The 15,272-nt window shown below is 38.1% G+C and overlaps 3 protein-coding genes across 4 annotated transcripts; all 3 read right to left on the bottom strand.

Annotated features, from left to right (window-relative positions):
- Positions 1 to 1,490: 1,490 nt before the first annotated feature.
- On the bottom strand, positions 1,491 to 4,831 carry LOC112164132. Its single transcript, XM_024300370.2, has 10 exons — positions 4,793 to 4,831; positions 4,593 to 4,706; positions 3,887 to 4,492; positions 3,480 to 3,758; positions 3,092 to 3,375; positions 2,838 to 3,011; positions 2,616 to 2,723; positions 2,459 to 2,528; positions 2,250 to 2,348; positions 1,491 to 1,756 (listed from the first exon to the last, which is right to left on the bottom strand). The coding sequence occupies exons 1-10, from the start codon at positions 4,829 to 4,831 to the stop codon at positions 1,664 to 1,666; spliced, it is 1,866 nt and encodes a 621-aa protein (XP_024156138.1). The 3' UTR covers positions 1,491 to 1,663.
- LOC112164131 lies at positions 4,832 to 10,035 on the bottom strand. Of its 2 annotated transcripts, none has more exons than XM_024300369.2 (4): positions 9,957 to 10,035; positions 5,310 to 5,741; positions 4,981 to 5,193; positions 4,832 to 4,889 (listed from the first exon to the last, which is right to left on the bottom strand). In XM_024300369.2, exons 2-4 carry the CDS (start codon positions 5,508 to 5,510, stop codon positions 4,845 to 4,847), a joined length of 459 nt encoding a protein of 152 aa, XP_024156137.1. In that variant the 5' UTR covers positions 5,511 to 5,741; positions 9,957 to 10,035; the 3' UTR covers positions 4,832 to 4,844. The 2 variants fall into 2 exon arrangements, with proteins under 2 accessions (XP_024156137.1, XP_040363389.1); XM_040507455.1 differs by lacking the exon at positions 9,957 to 10,035 and adding an exon at positions 6,216 to 6,428.
- Positions 5,583 to 9,474, bottom strand: LOC112164130. The gene is made up of 5 exons (XM_024300368.1): positions 6,923 to 9,474; positions 6,723 to 6,828; positions 6,266 to 6,621; positions 5,980 to 6,136; positions 5,583 to 5,741 (listed from the first exon to the last, which is right to left on the bottom strand). The coding sequence occupies exons 1-5, from the start codon at positions 9,472 to 9,474 to the stop codon at positions 5,583 to 5,585; spliced, it is 3,330 nt and encodes a 1,109-aa protein (XP_024156136.1).
- Positions 10,036 to 15,272: the final 5,237 nt, after the last annotated feature.

Here is a 15,272-nt window from a genome sequence, read left to right as displayed (position 1 = left end):
TATTGATGGCCGAACGATCGCGCATATATAAGTATGAGATTATACATCGATTTTTAATTTTGTTAAAAATCAAGGGCATGACAGTTTGGTATCAGAGCGTAAGGTGCATATTTGGTGACAATCAATACTCCTCGAGTGATGGCCCGTCTGCATCGGATCCACATCCAATGCTCTTCGGTATTGATATAGTCATTGGGTATGCAGTGAGTGTTGGAATGTGAGTCTTCAGGGTAGTGTTGGCTCAGTGAACAATGTTTAGGAGCTTAAGTTATCTTCTAGGAGTTATAGTCTTTTGAGGAATGTGGACCTTTAGATTCAACTCTTGTTTACGTAGGGGATAGAATTATATCTTCTGACGTAGTGTGTGGATGATGTGTGATGAATAATATGCATGATGGGTTCATATTATTGTCAAATGTGACTTTTCCGGAAACAATATTGTGGAAAAAGATGTTTTCTATTCACTACTACACAAAGTGAATCAGACAACAGTCAAAAGCCTGTTGTCTGAATGAAAATGGAGATGTTGTAAACTGGCGTGTTGTCTGATCTCCCCCATCAGACAACATTCTTTTTTAATTGTCTCTCTGGTCATTCACACAACATGTGTACCTAAATATGTGTTGTCTAAATTTACCAAATTTCGATTCATGACGGTAGTCTGTTGTCGGGTATGAACTCAGACAACAGCTTATTGTCGGGGTGTTGAGTGAAATTCACCAAGCACAACAATCTTTCCAAGCCTTTGTTGTCTGCTATATATTTTCAACGACAATATTGTATGAGACCTGATGTGTGAAGTAAACATCACACAAGCATTTTTGATTATCAAATGTTGTGTGAAATGTATTACAAATATCAATTTGCTCGATATGGTGTTGTCTCGGGAGAACCTCAGACTACATCTTCAATTACCGTGTGTTGTCTGAATATCTCTAAGATAACAATTATCTAGATTCCAATGTTGTCTAAAATTCAATTAATATAACAAAATTAATTTAGCATGTGTTGTATCGGATGAATTTCAGACAACACATTGTTTCTTCTTCTTGTTGTCTGAATTAACAGTTATATAACAAGTTTGATGATACTGATGTTGTCTAAATGTAATTTAAGATAACATTAATGTTGATGAATTTGTTGTCTTGAATGAACCTCAGACCACAATATTCCTTCCTTCTTGTTGTCGGTGTTCCTTTAAGACGACAAATTGCTGGATGCCATTGTTGTCTACACTAGCTTAAGATGACAAGTTGGTAGATGCAAATGTTGTCTGAATATCTTTGAGATGACAAGTTAGTAGATGCAAATGTTGTCTGAATATCTTTGAGATGACAAGTTGGTATATAAAGGTGTTGTCTGAATTCTCCTCAGACAATAAGCTTTATTTGGACCTTTCTTTTGTGTTGTGTGATAGTTTGCACTACAACAGTTACATTCATATATATGTTGTTGGACTTGAGTTTGCACAATTGATCTGGAAATAGGCAGATATGAAATTCAAAGTTGTCATTTACTTCATCATTCTCATACATCATTCTCGCAAATCTTACATTATCAATTCAAAGTACAAGCATCAACTCATGTCCAACCAAATCCATAGAACAAAGTTTCAACTGAACTAAAAAAGAAAATATAACTTCATAAGTACCAAGCACAATGCTTACATATATGTCTTCACCATAAACTTTGCCCACTCATTTCTGACCACATCAATATCTTCCTGGGTATATGTTGCTTTGCCTCTTCTCTCCCACTGAAATAAATTAGTTTGTAGTTAGTAATGGACAAATTTGCAAAAAGAATCTATAGCTGTACGTCATTGAGCATTATGTATTCTGGACAACCTTGACAAAGTTTTGTAATCTGAGCATATATGCCACTTAGTAATTGACATCAAAATTTCAATAACTATAATCCAAGCAACCAACAGCAAATTAATGCAGTTATTATATATATGACATCTTCACTAAAACACATTCAAAACAACAACAACCAAAATTTAAGGGATTTTGGACTTTCCTGACATATCCAAGCAATCGACATTAACGAAAAAATTACATATACATGTCATTGTTCAACAAAAGACATGTAAAACAACAGCAACCAAAATTTCAAGCATTCTGGACAACCTTGACATAATCCAAGCAACCAACACCAACCAAAAGTCATATTCACCCAAACACATGAAACACAATAGCAACCAAAATTTCAGTAACTATATTCCAAGCAACCTCAACTAGTATTACCTTGGTGAAAAAATCTAAGCTCTTATCTTCCACTATTTCCTTCATATATCTCATTACATAATATCCACAGTCTTTGTCCGACTTTTGCTCAGGAATACCCTAAAAAAAGTATATTAAATACCAACAATGGGCAAAACTCATTCGGGAATAACCAACTTCTCGAACAAAAATTATAAAAACTGTTTCAAAAAAAGGTTTCATAATCATACCGCACAGTTTTTCCAAGTAGTTGTCTTTCTGCCCTGCCTCTTGAGTTGAGCATTATGTATTTTGATGCCACTTTAAAATTAGCAGAAAATTTGTGTTAATATGCAGCTGAAACATCAGTTTAAATTAAGTCCATTACTACTAAAAACATCCACTTACTTATCAACAATATTCTTCCACTCTCCTGTGCAGAGTCTCCTCTTTAATGGATCCATGAAGTAGACAATGTCTTCTTCAGGACTGAGTACAGTTAGCATCCAATGACATCTTCAAAGCAGAAAAAAAAAAATCACATTTCAAGACAATGGACATCAAATCACAATATATTCAGGACCATATCAATTTCAGAAAGCATGTATCCAATGCATGGAGATTACATACCCAGAGTTATATGGCACCAAAATAATCTGACCACGCTTTGCTCGTTTTAGCCTATCGGCGATAGCACGGGAACGCTCAATTGGACTGCCACACCCAATGGCACCAACATCTGTATTGTCCATAAATCCAACCATATCTACCATTTTTGTTTTTTTCAACACACAATATAGGTAGCTACAAATGAAAGAACGCAACATTAAACCATAAGTTTTATGACAAGTATATGTAAATTCCAACTAATGCGAGTAGGTTACCGAATATAGATGCCTATGCAGCTGCCCGATACTTCCTTCATGGTAACAAAGTTATTAATATCATGTTTGCAAATAAAAGTTTTGGAAGGATGTCCGAAAATCTTTTCATCGAACTCGCAGATAATTGTTTGAGCATTTCTCATTCTTTCTTTGGCCCAATTGCATACCGCAATAAGAGATGCAGGAGTAGTTGGTGGCAGTGATGCAGTGTCTATATCTTCCTCTTCATCATCATCTTCAACTGCAATTTTTCTCTTCTTCAATCCTTTACTCTTTGCTGCCGTCTGCTTGTGTAACAGAAAATGGTACAAATCAGTAGGGACAAGTCATCAAAGCAAGAATTAAGTTTAAGGTACATTTAAATGAAGTTATAAGTACTATTTGTTACCTTAGACTCGCATTGAAAAATTATAAGGTTTTCAGGCCAGGCCACATAAGTCCCGATAGCATCTCGAACAGTCACTATTTCATCTTTGATCGGAAATGGAAGCTTAGCTTCATCCACTAGAGAAGTGACAATTGACACACGCCTATTTCCCTTGAGCAATGGAACACCATGGATAAGCTGGCTATTGTTTTCACCATTGACTTCTGTAATTGTTACAATTGCTACAACATTATCGATTGAACCTGTAGCCAATCGGCACTCTTTCTCAATTGTTTCTACCTAAAAATGATAAAGTGTTATAATGAGACACTATATAAGATAGTTGATCAAATAATGTAACATGGCAGCATAACACATCATCTAACTAAACGATGTAATGGTTTAATGTAGAACACATTTACAATTACCTGAATTGAACCCTTCTGGATTTCCAGATCAACAACCACCTCACTATTTTTGACATCTTTCGCAGTAGCATTCAACTTCACTCCACTAATGGGATTCACATCTTTTACTGGCTCCTGAAGAGGAAGTTTTAATTCCAAAAATTCTGTTGATGGCTCCTGAAGATGTTCTAAATCCAAAGACTTCTTAACAGTGGCAGAAATCAGTTTTTCAGTTCCCACAACGGCCTTCTCTTGCAAATTTGAACAACTTCCTTGTCCAGAACCCACTTGCTTGTCAATGGTGGAAACTTTGGGGGACTCAGTTTGCAAAGCACTCACACCAAGCTTCTCTACTAACCTCCTAAATCTCTCCTCCCAAATTGCTCGTTCTTCTGCTAATATCTTCTCCCTCTCTTGTTCCATTATCTTCTGAACACTTAACCTAACAGTTTGTTCAACACTTTGCTTTCGACGTTTTGGGAGGTTAAAATATGTAGATTTCCTCACACTGCCTCCCACTCCTCTTACTACTCCAGTATTTTCAGGATTTCCTAATGCTAAGGTTAATACATCATCTGCACCCGAAGTGATTAACTCTCCCTCAACCTCCTTTTTCTTCAAAGCAGCCTGAAAATACATGTGTTTGGGGGTGAGATATATACGAAAGTATTGATGGTGTAACATTACATTCAAAGGGCTGATCTCAAACCAAATTGAAACAACTTACAATTTTTTTGGCCTTCTCCTCTACCAAAGGATCTTTAAACCCACCATTCTTGTCCTGACGTGCCTTAATCCACATCGTTGCACGATCAAGTTCAGAGTCACTCATACATCCAGACTATATAAATTGATCAAGTCAATATTTATACCATTGTATAATAAATCAGTATGTACAAACCATGAAACATGCAACTGATTACTAACCAGTTCTTCCTCCAATCCAGCATATCCTTTACGTGACATCCGATGAGGATACTTATTTAAGGCCCTTTTTTTTTTTTTTCTGTTTCTCATGCAGTTCCTACATAACAAGGTCCACTCATTACATGCTTAACTTGTAAACACTCAATCAATATGTACAAAATAGTAACTGCCAAATAGTTCTTACTTACCAGGAATGTGTCAGACAACCTATCCTTTACAAAAATCTCCCAATCCCGTTGATTAATGAAAAGATAGTCCTCTGGACGAGACTCGATCATTTCAGGGTTATCCCTATAAGGGAGAATGTAGCGGGTAGTCAAATGACTCTTGAATTCTCTCCATTTCCGTCCTGCTGAGATTAAAACCATTCTTTTGTGTTCTGGACGCAACAGAAACGCCAACTATATACATGAAAATAGCAACCAACAACGCATAAGTAACTGAACAAGTAAGCATCAATCATATGCAACACATCAGAAATACCAAAAGATCAAAAATTAGGAAATATGGATCATACCTTTACGCCTTCCCAGATTTTGTTTTTATGTTCCATTAAAACATCGTTCCATGTAGGATTCGAGATTGCAACCTTCTTGCGAGCTAACACCCCAATATATGACTGCATTTCTTTACCAGCTTTCCCTATTGGTTCTCCTTTATCGTTAAAGCTAACTGTCATCTTCTTTCCAATAATTTTTCTCCTCACAATGCGACACATAGTTACACACCCTCGTTTAAGCAACTTCAGTCCTTCTTTTCTGACAGCTTTTGAACCCTTCGAATGACGTTGTCAAATCAATGACAAGGCCTTTGATGCACCATGTACTGAAGCCTTACTGGTTCCCTTTGATCTCTTGGTAGTATACCTTGTCCCCAACTGAATTTCTCTCATTCTCTTAGCCATTGCTAGTGCTTGAGATGAAGGTCTTCGCGTTGAAGGTGCCATAATCTGAAAACACAAAACCAAATACAGTCAGCTTTTCATTTATAATGATTAAGTGTTGCGATACACAAAAGCAAATACAATCAAGTTCATAATATTTATAACGTCTAATAAGTAAATGAGAATTCAACCATTTTGCATTATCAGACATCATCAAAAAATGATCATTACACATGCTAAAAGTGCCTCAACATTAACTGCCTATACTACAAATGGGTTTAGTGGAGATTTATCATTTATCAACCCATATCCCTTCATTCCCTTCTCGCAAGTAGCGATTCTCATCATCACCAACTGCATTGTCATACGACTCAATTGCTGGCATTCTTGCTACAAAGGGCTGTTGCTCAAGTTCCAAATTGTCAAGCTCTTCTTCTTCATCCCCATCGTGGGCATAATCTCTATCAGAACATTGAATAACTACTGATCAATCATCATCAAGAGGGTCAGATGCATACCATACTTGTTTCACATCCTTACCTAAAACAAATGGATCGGCCACATGACCTATCCTATTCAAGTTTACCAACGTAAACCCAAACTCATCTACTATAATGCCCTTGGCATTTTCAACCCAATCACACTTAAACACAGGGATTCTAAACTGTTGATAGTCCATCTCCCAAATTGATGTAATCACCCCATAAAATTGCATATCATCCAGTTTGGGGTTTTTGTCCTTCGCACTAGATACTTGTAAAGCACGGACATTTAGGAAAACACCACTATTTTGCACTTTCCTAACATCATCACGTTCCTTGGTATTGAAATGAACCCCATTGACCATGTAACTACAAAATGTAGGTACATCCGGATTCGGTCCATCTGCAATCCACCTCAAAGTTTCAGAGATTCCATGATTAGGATTGCCCAATTCTTCAAGAACCTATGAAAACATATAAACATATTAATGCACAGCCACCAAAACATATTAACATCATCACGTTCCTAGGTATTAAAATTGATACTTTTGTTAACGACACGTACCCTCTCCTTTATCCAGCTAACAAAAGTTAAATTTTGCTTATTGGTCAGCCAATTTTCATTTTTTTTGAACCTTGGATAGGTATGCTTCAAAATCTCCATATGTTCTCTGCAAAATTATAAATGTGATCAAAACTAACATTTTTAACTGCGAAAAGCTGTACAAATGTAAACAATAGATTGAAAGTGTAATTTATACTTACTCGAAGTATGGTCTTGCTTCCTCTGTATTCTGTAACACACATAGATGTGCTAGCTCCAACTCCCTTCCATAGACAGATACAATAGTAGCACCAGATAAGGGTTTGCTGCAAGTTACGTCAAATATGCCTACTGATGGGATGCCAACTATATCTTCAGAAAGTGCACGTTCTGAGCAAAATTCCACGGCTTCTTCAGCAATATAGGACTCAGCAATGCAACCCTCTGGATTGTTTCGATTTCTAACATAGCCTTTGAGGGTTTTCATGTACCGTTCAAAAGGGTACATCCACCTAAAGAATACTGGTCCACAAAGCTCAACTTCTCTGACAAGATGAACTGTGAGATGAATCATGATGTCGAAAAACGAAGGTGGAAAATACTTTTCAAGCTCACAAACTGTCAGAACGAGGTCTTCTTGCATTTTTTTTAGCTCTCTAACATCTATCACTTTACTGCATATAGCCTTAAAGAACAAACAAAACCGAATGATTGCATACCGGACTGGCTTCTCTAAACTTGAACGTATAGCAATAGGAAGTAGCTGTTGCATGACCATATGACAATCATGTGATTTGAGCCCCACCAGCCTTAGGTCATCCAAGGAAACAAGATTCCTTATATTTGAGGAAATTCCGTACGGACCTTTCATGCTGAAAAAAGACATGCACATTGCTCTTTTCTCTTCTACCAGCAGATTCCAAGTTGCCAAAGGCAGCTTGTCTTTTTTTTTCCCAGGTTCTGGTGCCAAACCAGTCCTTATGCCCATATCTACCATATCCAACCTAGCAGCGACTCCATCCTTTGTTTTTCCAGGAATGTTGAATAATGTACCGATAATGCTATCGCATACATTCTTCTCAATGTGCATGACATCGAGATTATGTCGAACCGGAAGAAATTTCCAATACTCAAGATCAAAGAATATGGACTTCTTCTTCCAACAAGGTCTGCTTTCATCTTCTAGACCCTTATATGTTGGAGAAGGGTTCTTTTCACCGAATGGTCGGTTCATCCCCTCAACCCTTTGCAAGACCTCTTCTCCACTTAAAGGTTCAGGGGCAGTTTCATATTCTGGTAGGTTATTGAACTCCTTAGTCTGCCTTCTATAAGGATGATGGCGCGGTAACCATCTCCGGTGAACAATATGGCTCATCTTTTGTCCATGAGACAACCGATGAGGTTTTGTGTTCTCACAACATATAGGACAGCCATTGTATCCCTTAGTGATACTGCCCGACAAGTTCCCATAAGCAGGAAAGTCATTAATTGTCCAAAAGAGAACAGCTTTCAGTTTGAAGTATTCTCCTCTAAATGCATCATAGACTCCATCTATCCCATCCCACAAAGCTTTTAAATCATCAACTAAGGGCTGCAAGTACACATCAATGTCATTTCCGGGTTGTTTAGGTCCTGAAATCAGCATAGTTAGCATCATGAACTTCCTTTTCATGCACAGCCATGGTGGGAGGTTATACGTAACTAGTATAACTGGCCAGCAAGAATATCTACTGCTTAAAGAGCTGTGGGGATTGAAACCATCGGATGAAAGTGCAAGTCTGATGTTCCTAGGGTCATTGCCAAAGTCTGGCCATTTTTGGTCTACTAACTTCCAAGTGGGGGAATCTGCCGGATGACGCATAAACTCATCCTTCCTCCTCTCATACTCATGCCAAGTTAGGCTTTTGGAAGTTTTTGTGGACTGAAACATGCGCTTGAACCTTGGGATTGGGGGAAAGTACCACAATACCTTCCCAGGTACCCCTTGCTTCACAGTACTATCTTTCCCTAATTTCCACCTTGACTCCCCACATGTAGGACAACTAGTTGCATCAGCATGCTGTCCTCTATACAAAATGCAGTCATTAGGACATGCATGTATCTTTTTGTAGTCCATTCCTAATGAAACCAAAGTCTTTTTGGCCTCATAATGTGAACTTGGTATCTCATTACCTTCAGGAAGAAACATGGCGATCATGATCAACATGTCAGAATAGCACACATTAGACATGCCATGTTTTGCTTTAAGGTTATAGGTCTGTATAAGTGCATTTAATTTTGTGTGCTTCGTACAACCAGGGTACAAAGCTTTATCTCCATCCTCAACTAGCTTCATGAAGTCATTCGATTCAACTGAAAACTGCTCATCCTCACCATTATCAACAAACTGCTCTTCCTCACCATTATCGATAAACTGCTCATCCTCACTAGCCCTATTTTCTCCCTGATCTTCCAGCCCTATATTATCTGCCCCATCTCCATCTTCTACCATATCAACAGTAGCTTCAGATATCCCTTCAAGGGCATTCATCGTTGCCCTAGAAGGTTCTCCGTGCCATACCCAATCTTTGTAACTCTCATCTATACCATTCCAATATAGATGATCTTTTATCATCCTAGCTGATAAAAACCCATCTGTACCCCCACATTTAGCACAGGGACAGCAGATATGATCTATATCGCTTGCATTCTCTACAGCAAACTTAAGGAATTCCTGAACACCTAGCTTATATGTATGTGATCTCCTATCAGCATGCATCCAAGACTTATCCATCTTAAAAAGAAAACAAACTTAAGTTTAGACAACTTAAAAAAGCATTCTCTAATGTATCAACACAATATATACACGAGTACTTATCCATATTAAAAATAAATAAAAAACTTCACATCTGCCAACTTCAAAAAGCATTATCTGATATATGTATCAACATAATACAGCTACTTTAAAAGACGAAGAAAACTAAAAAACAGAAGAAGCCAATTCAATTCAAATGTTTCCGTATTCCACCAAAACATAAAACGTCGCATATTAGAAGACTGCTACATATTCTCTTTTAATTTCCAAACCGGCCATTACTATATTTATAGACTAAGGATAATTAAGCCATATTATAAAGCATATATATACATTACAGGATAATTAAGCCATATTATAAAGCATATATATACATTACATAACTGACAACCACAAGCAGCAAACCACAGTCATGAGGCCTTTTATACATTCATGTCCAAAGAAGAAAATAAGTGATATACCTTAAGGATAGCAAGCTTAATTTAGTCCAACCAACACCAGCTGACCTTCTTCAACCCTTTGAACTTTAGGCAAATCTACCTAACATGGTAACAAATTTCAAGATCAATATCATAACCACATCTTTGCTCCAGCGCAACAAATTAATGCTAGTAATCACACAATTCACTTACAGCAAAGTATTCAGCAACCATTGAATTCACTATATATCTCTATTTTGATAAAGTATCATGTTTATATTAGTTGCATTTTTTTAAGTTAGATAACAAGGAGAGGTCCTTCGGTATACAAGTTATTATTTCAGAGCATGTTCACAACTCAACAAAACGTGTGGCAAATAGTCTTGACAAGATGAAGGACAAGCATAGCAAAATGTCGTATGTCGTCTGATACATGTGTGATTCACATTCTGGCTACCATTAATACCCTCAATATTTTGCAACAAGAAAAAAAAATTTAAAAAAATTCTGCAACTCCATGGTCAGAGCTCAGAAGATGAAGAAATTCAATGAAATTTGAACCAAAAATAGGCAGATGAATATAACTCCCAACAAAAAGAAAAGCAGCAAACTCATCACAATCTAGAATGTAAGCAGCAGTACCAGCCAAAAAGAAAATACAGAAGCATCAGCACAACAATAAAGAAATAAATTAACAACTAAAAAACTGTGACCTACTTAAAATAAATTTCTTTTAAGAGAGAGACAGAGAGAGGGGTTTTAAATTTAGGAAAACAAAAAATGATTCCGGTGAATTTTGGTCATATTTCAAGGGCAAATGAAAACCAGAAGACATATTCTTCCCTGGGAAACAATTCTTCAGAAAGCTGAACCATTTTAATTTTTCTCTAAAAGAAAAAGGAAATAAAAACACTTTCATTTCATCAAGAAAAATTACAGAGCTTTAGTGAAATACCACCATGGTCATAAACACAGCCACTTGTTTACAATTAACATTTGCCACAACAAACACATGTCTAAGATCAGCAAACAGAGAAAGAAAAAAAATTGTGTTTTCATTTTTAATTAACCTCTATAATAAATCAAACACAAACCCCTCTGAGGCAAAACAGAAACACAAACAACTACAAGCAGTTGAAGCAACACAAACAAAAAGTACATGTCTTCTGAGTTCCCAACCATTTCTGAACTCAGAAATCACAGTCAAGACCAAACCTTTGGTCACAATTAAGCACATAAAAGGAGTATAAAAAATAACGTGGGCAAAGATCTGACACACAACACACCTCTAGTTTTCAGAGCCAGAAGAATATGAAGCCAAAGTCAAAGGAGCCAACAATCCAACCCTTCAACAAATTAATGCTAGTAATCACACAATTCACTTACTGCAAAGTATTAAGCAACCATTGAATTCACTATATATCTCTATTTTGATAAAGTATCATGTTTATATTAGTTGCATTTTTTTAAGTTAGATAAGGGAAGCCCGAGCTATTAGACGATAAGACAAACCAAGCATGATACTCTCTTCACACTACAGGGTCTACAAGTGGCAGTTTCCCATTTCAAACCTATAAAGCAGTTTAATACCCAACACAACCCATATCCAATTCTAAGTTTCTAACCTCCTCTCCCTAAGTCAATGCACACACACAAACTATTGTAATGCTGCAGGTTAGCAAACTATTGTAATGCTGCAGGTTAATACCCAGCAGGTTAGCAAACTATTGTAATGCTGCTGCAACTACCGTTCTTTCAGCACCATATAAGTTTTATTTGGTTACTTCATCAGCCAAATGTTGGCACATATATAAACTCTCAGGTAGCACTTAACATTATGATTAATATAAGTTTACAGTTTAACAATATAAAGTTTACAGGTAGCACTTGATTTTATTTTATTTATGTGGAAGTAATGGTCATTCCAATAATTGAAAAAAGCTAGATAGATTATTGTTAAATGAGCAAGTTTTGGAACAAAAGGAGAAGGTAATACACAATTTTCAGACAAGAACCTAGATCACAACAGAGAGTCATAGACTTCATCGACTCCAAAAAGTCACAGAGTTAATTTCCCAAAAAGTCATAGACAATATTTTCATAATCATTGCAATTTCCCAATCAATCTAAGAACATTGAGCAAGAGGCTCTGTAGACTAGTATATAATCCAGATGAATTATAGCTAAAGAAAGCAACACATCTCCACAGTTTCTAAATGAGGACAAAAAATCACAATATAAAAACCAGCACATGAGCAAATGCAAACGAACCTGAAAATCCAAAACAAAAGAGAGGCAATAGTGTATCATCTTTAGATAGAGAATTAGACATATACCTTTCCTTGTTGCTATACAGACCACAATCCACAATCCTCCATGATTAGGATCCGCAACGCCATTCTTCTGTTCTTGCAAACACAAACAAAACATGAATTAGCAACGCCACTCTTCTCCTTGTTTGTCCAACCAAATATACATTGACATATATGAATACCAAACAGGTACTAGCTTGTCCAAACTGAGAGCCTTCCATTAAGCTTGCATTCTAAACAAGACCCAATTTAGCAATTGAACAAAGAAACACCCAGAAATACCATCAAGTTTTTCAAATCACCAAAGACCCATCTTTTGAATCACAAAAACATAACTACCCATATCAAAAATCAATGAAATGCTGCAAAATTTCAGCTTTCAAAAGACAAAATCGCACAAATGAAACTGTGCTCCACCCAGAACATGAAGTAAAGAAATTCAAGGTTTTTGACATTATACCTTCCGACTTGTTTCGAAGATTGCAAATCAAAGGAGCAAAACCAAGGAATGATTCTAGCTATGAGGCTGAGAGAAGAAGCAGTGAGAGAGCAAATAAAACCCAAACCTAATCATACCCAACAAACCCAGATTGAAAATTTCCAAACCCTAATAAAACAAAGGCCTAATTAAAGAGGGATATAGTACCTGTAGACTAATCGACCAGAGTTGATGCGGCCGTAAGCTTCGGTGACTTCGAGCTCAGGCAGCGGAGAGAGTAAACCACCTGGGTAGCGACTAAGCTTCGGCGACTTCGAGCTCGACCAGGTAGCGACTTCGAGCGGAGACTTCGAGCGGAGAGAGAGTGAGAGTGAGAGGCGGAGAAAGAGTGAGGCGAGAGCGAGAGAGTGAGAGTGAGAGGCGGAGAGAGAGTGAGGCGAGAGCGAGAGAGAGTGAGGTCTGGTTTCGATAGGCTGCTGAGGGTGAGATGGTGAGAGCAAAAAGGAGGGAGAATGACCTAATTTCTTTCAAGAAACGGAGGGAAGTTTTTGGCTTCGATACGACCAAGGAAGGAGATCTGCTAGCTCAAAAGGATTTGACCGATTTGTGTTTTGGGCTTTTGGCTACAAAAAATAAATATAAATTAAACTTTTTGATTTTTTCTGATTTCTCAGACAACACATGTCCTAATAACTGTTGTCTTATAGTTATCAATTTCACCAAACTCCAATTGATTACAATGTGTTGGCTGAGTTTGAGAAGAAACGACAAGTATAACTAATGTGTCGTCTGACTAACTCAGACGACACCAAAATGTCGTATGTCGTCTGATACATGTCGTGTGATTCACTTTGTGTAGTAGTGATTTTTTTAAAAGTATTGAGCTTGATGTTACATTTTTTAGTCAAGCGTGACTCATTTTAAATGTATTGGTCCTTGTACCAACTGTCACAGATGGAGATCGATATTGAGTCACAGATGGTTACTGATCACAGATGGTGATCGATATTGGATCACAGATGGTGATCGAGATTGAGTGGATTACAGATGGTAACTGGTCACAGAAGGTGATCGATATTGAGTCACAGATGGTGACAGATCACATATGGTTATCGATATTGAGTCACAGATTGTGACTTATCACAGATGGTAATCGATATTGAGTCACAGGAGATGGTAATCGATATTGAGTCACAGATGGTGACGAATCACATATGGTGATCGATATTGAGTCACAGATGGTGACTGATCGCAGATAGTGTTAACGTTAGAGATTCGAGGGGTCTCTAGTTAGCTTTAGAGAGAGAGCAACACAAGAAAGTATAGTGGTTCGTCTCCGGCTTAGCGGGAGACTACGTCCACTTGAATATTGTACTATGTGTGTTTGGGCCTTGCGGCTGAAGGGAATTACCAAGTGTGTAATGGTGTGGTGTTTAAGGAGGAGGAGGGGTCCCCTTTTATTAGTAAGGAAGCCTGTCCTCTTACACTTGCTTTCCAATATGGGATGCAAAACATAAATATTCTAGTGTAGAAAGCATGTTGTGGAGGCATGTTGGCAAGGCGGGGAAGGTGGCTTCTCGCCGAGGTATTGGCCGCTTCCGACTACCGCGGTGTAGCTTTGACATCGGGCTACGGGATGAATGTTTCGGTTGGGCCCCACCATGGGTCGTGGACCCCCCCCCCCAAGAAGGTGTTACTTTTGCTTGATGATGTAGAAAATAGTCTTGCTAGTAGAGGTATCTAGAAGTCCCCGAAGTCCCCAAGTATGAGGAGCTTCTTGGTTGGGGAGTTATAAAGATGATGTCATCAAGCATAAGTAATCGGGCAGCACCGAGCCCCAACAAATCCTCGAACTCTGTAAGCAACATGAGACTCGTTAACCTGCACAACAAAGACAAAAACACGCATATAGAGAATGCTTGTTGTATTGAGCAACGTATGTGAGTTGCATTGATATGCATTGGCATATATGAATGTACGAGGTGCATGATACATATTGATGTATGCATGTAAATGGCACCGAGTATGATTGGTTATGACTTATAAACTCTAGAACGCATATGGTTGTGTGAGCAAACGGACTGCATATGATAAATGCGTGATGGGCACAAGAAAACGAACAAGGTCGAGTTTAACGAGGTTACGCTAGGTGTAAGTTGCATGAGTACCATGAAGGCAAGCGTTTGTAATTTTGTGAACGATGAATACGCGAACGCTTGTGTTTGTTTGGTTTTAGCTCGTATTAATGGAACGTGAAAAGAGTTCAATTTGTTGCAAAGAACAAATGGTAGAAGAATTCAATGTTCCATTAATGTGTATTATGCCGAGGGGATGTGAGTATAACACTTGGGAATACCGGAAGGCAAGAGCATGGAAGCTCGAGTGTGCCGGAAAGGCGTGAGCGGAAGCTCGGGGGTTGTCGGGAAGGCATGAGCGTAAAGCTCAGGGGTGAGCAAAAGCTCGGGGTTGCCGAGTAGGCATAAGCGGAAAGCTCGTGAGCGGAAAGCTCGTGAGCGGAAAGCTCGTGAGAGGAAAGCTCGGGGATTGCCAGGAATGCATGAGCGGAAAGCTCGGGGGTGCCAGGAAGGCATGAGCGGAAAGCTCGGG

This window comes from Rosa chinensis, chromosome 5 (assembly GCF_002994745.2).
Source record: "Rosa chinensis cultivar Old Blush chromosome 5, RchiOBHm-V2, whole genome shotgun sequence".
In the NCBI taxonomy this organism is placed as follows: Eukaryota; Viridiplantae; Streptophyta; class Magnoliopsida; order Rosales; family Rosaceae; genus Rosa; species Rosa chinensis.
This window is presented reverse-complemented; position numbering and strand designations above follow the sequence as displayed.

What these genes read in the sequence shown, in the direction of transcription:
- LOC112164132 (XM_024300370.2), bottom strand. Translation starts at nt 4,831, where the DNA reads ATGTCACGTAAAGGATATGCTGGATTGGAGGAAGAACTG. An exon ending in TGGAAGAATATTGTTGATAA is followed by an intron (nt 2,529 to 2,615) that starts GTAAGTGGATGT and finishes CTAATTTTAAAG; the next exon opens with TGGCATCAAAATACATAATG. An exon ending in GCTTAGATTTTTTCACCAAG is followed by an intron (nt 1,757 to 2,249) that starts GTAATACTAGTT and finishes AATTTATTTCAG; the next exon opens with TGGGAGAGAAGAGGCAAAGC.
- LOC112164131 (XM_024300369.2), bottom strand. Translation starts at nt 5,510, where the DNA reads ATGTGTCGCATTGTGAGGAGAAAAATTATTGGAAAGAAGATGACAGTT. An exon ending in AAATCTGGGAAGGCGTAAAG is followed by an intron (nt 5,194 to 5,309) that starts GTATGATCCATA and finishes TCATGTATATAG; the next exon opens with TTGGCGTTTCTGTTGCGTCC. An exon ending in GGTTGTCTGACACATTCCTG is followed by an intron (nt 4,890 to 4,980) that starts GTAAGTAAGAAC and finishes CTTGTTATGTAG; the next exon opens with GAACTGCATGAGAAACAGAA.
- LOC112164130 (XM_024300368.1), bottom strand. Translation starts at nt 9,474, where the DNA reads ATGGATAAGTCTTGGATGCATGCTGATAGGAGATCACATACATATAAG. An exon ending in GAAGCAAGACCATACTTCGA is followed by an intron (nt 6,829 to 6,922) that starts GTAAGTATAAAT and finishes ATAATTTTGCAG; the next exon opens with AGAACATATGGAGATTTTGA. An exon ending in AAGGGAATGAAGGGATATGG is followed by an intron (nt 5,742 to 5,979) that starts GTTGATAAATGA and finishes TTGTGTTTTCAG; the next exon opens with ATTATGGCACCTTCAACGCG.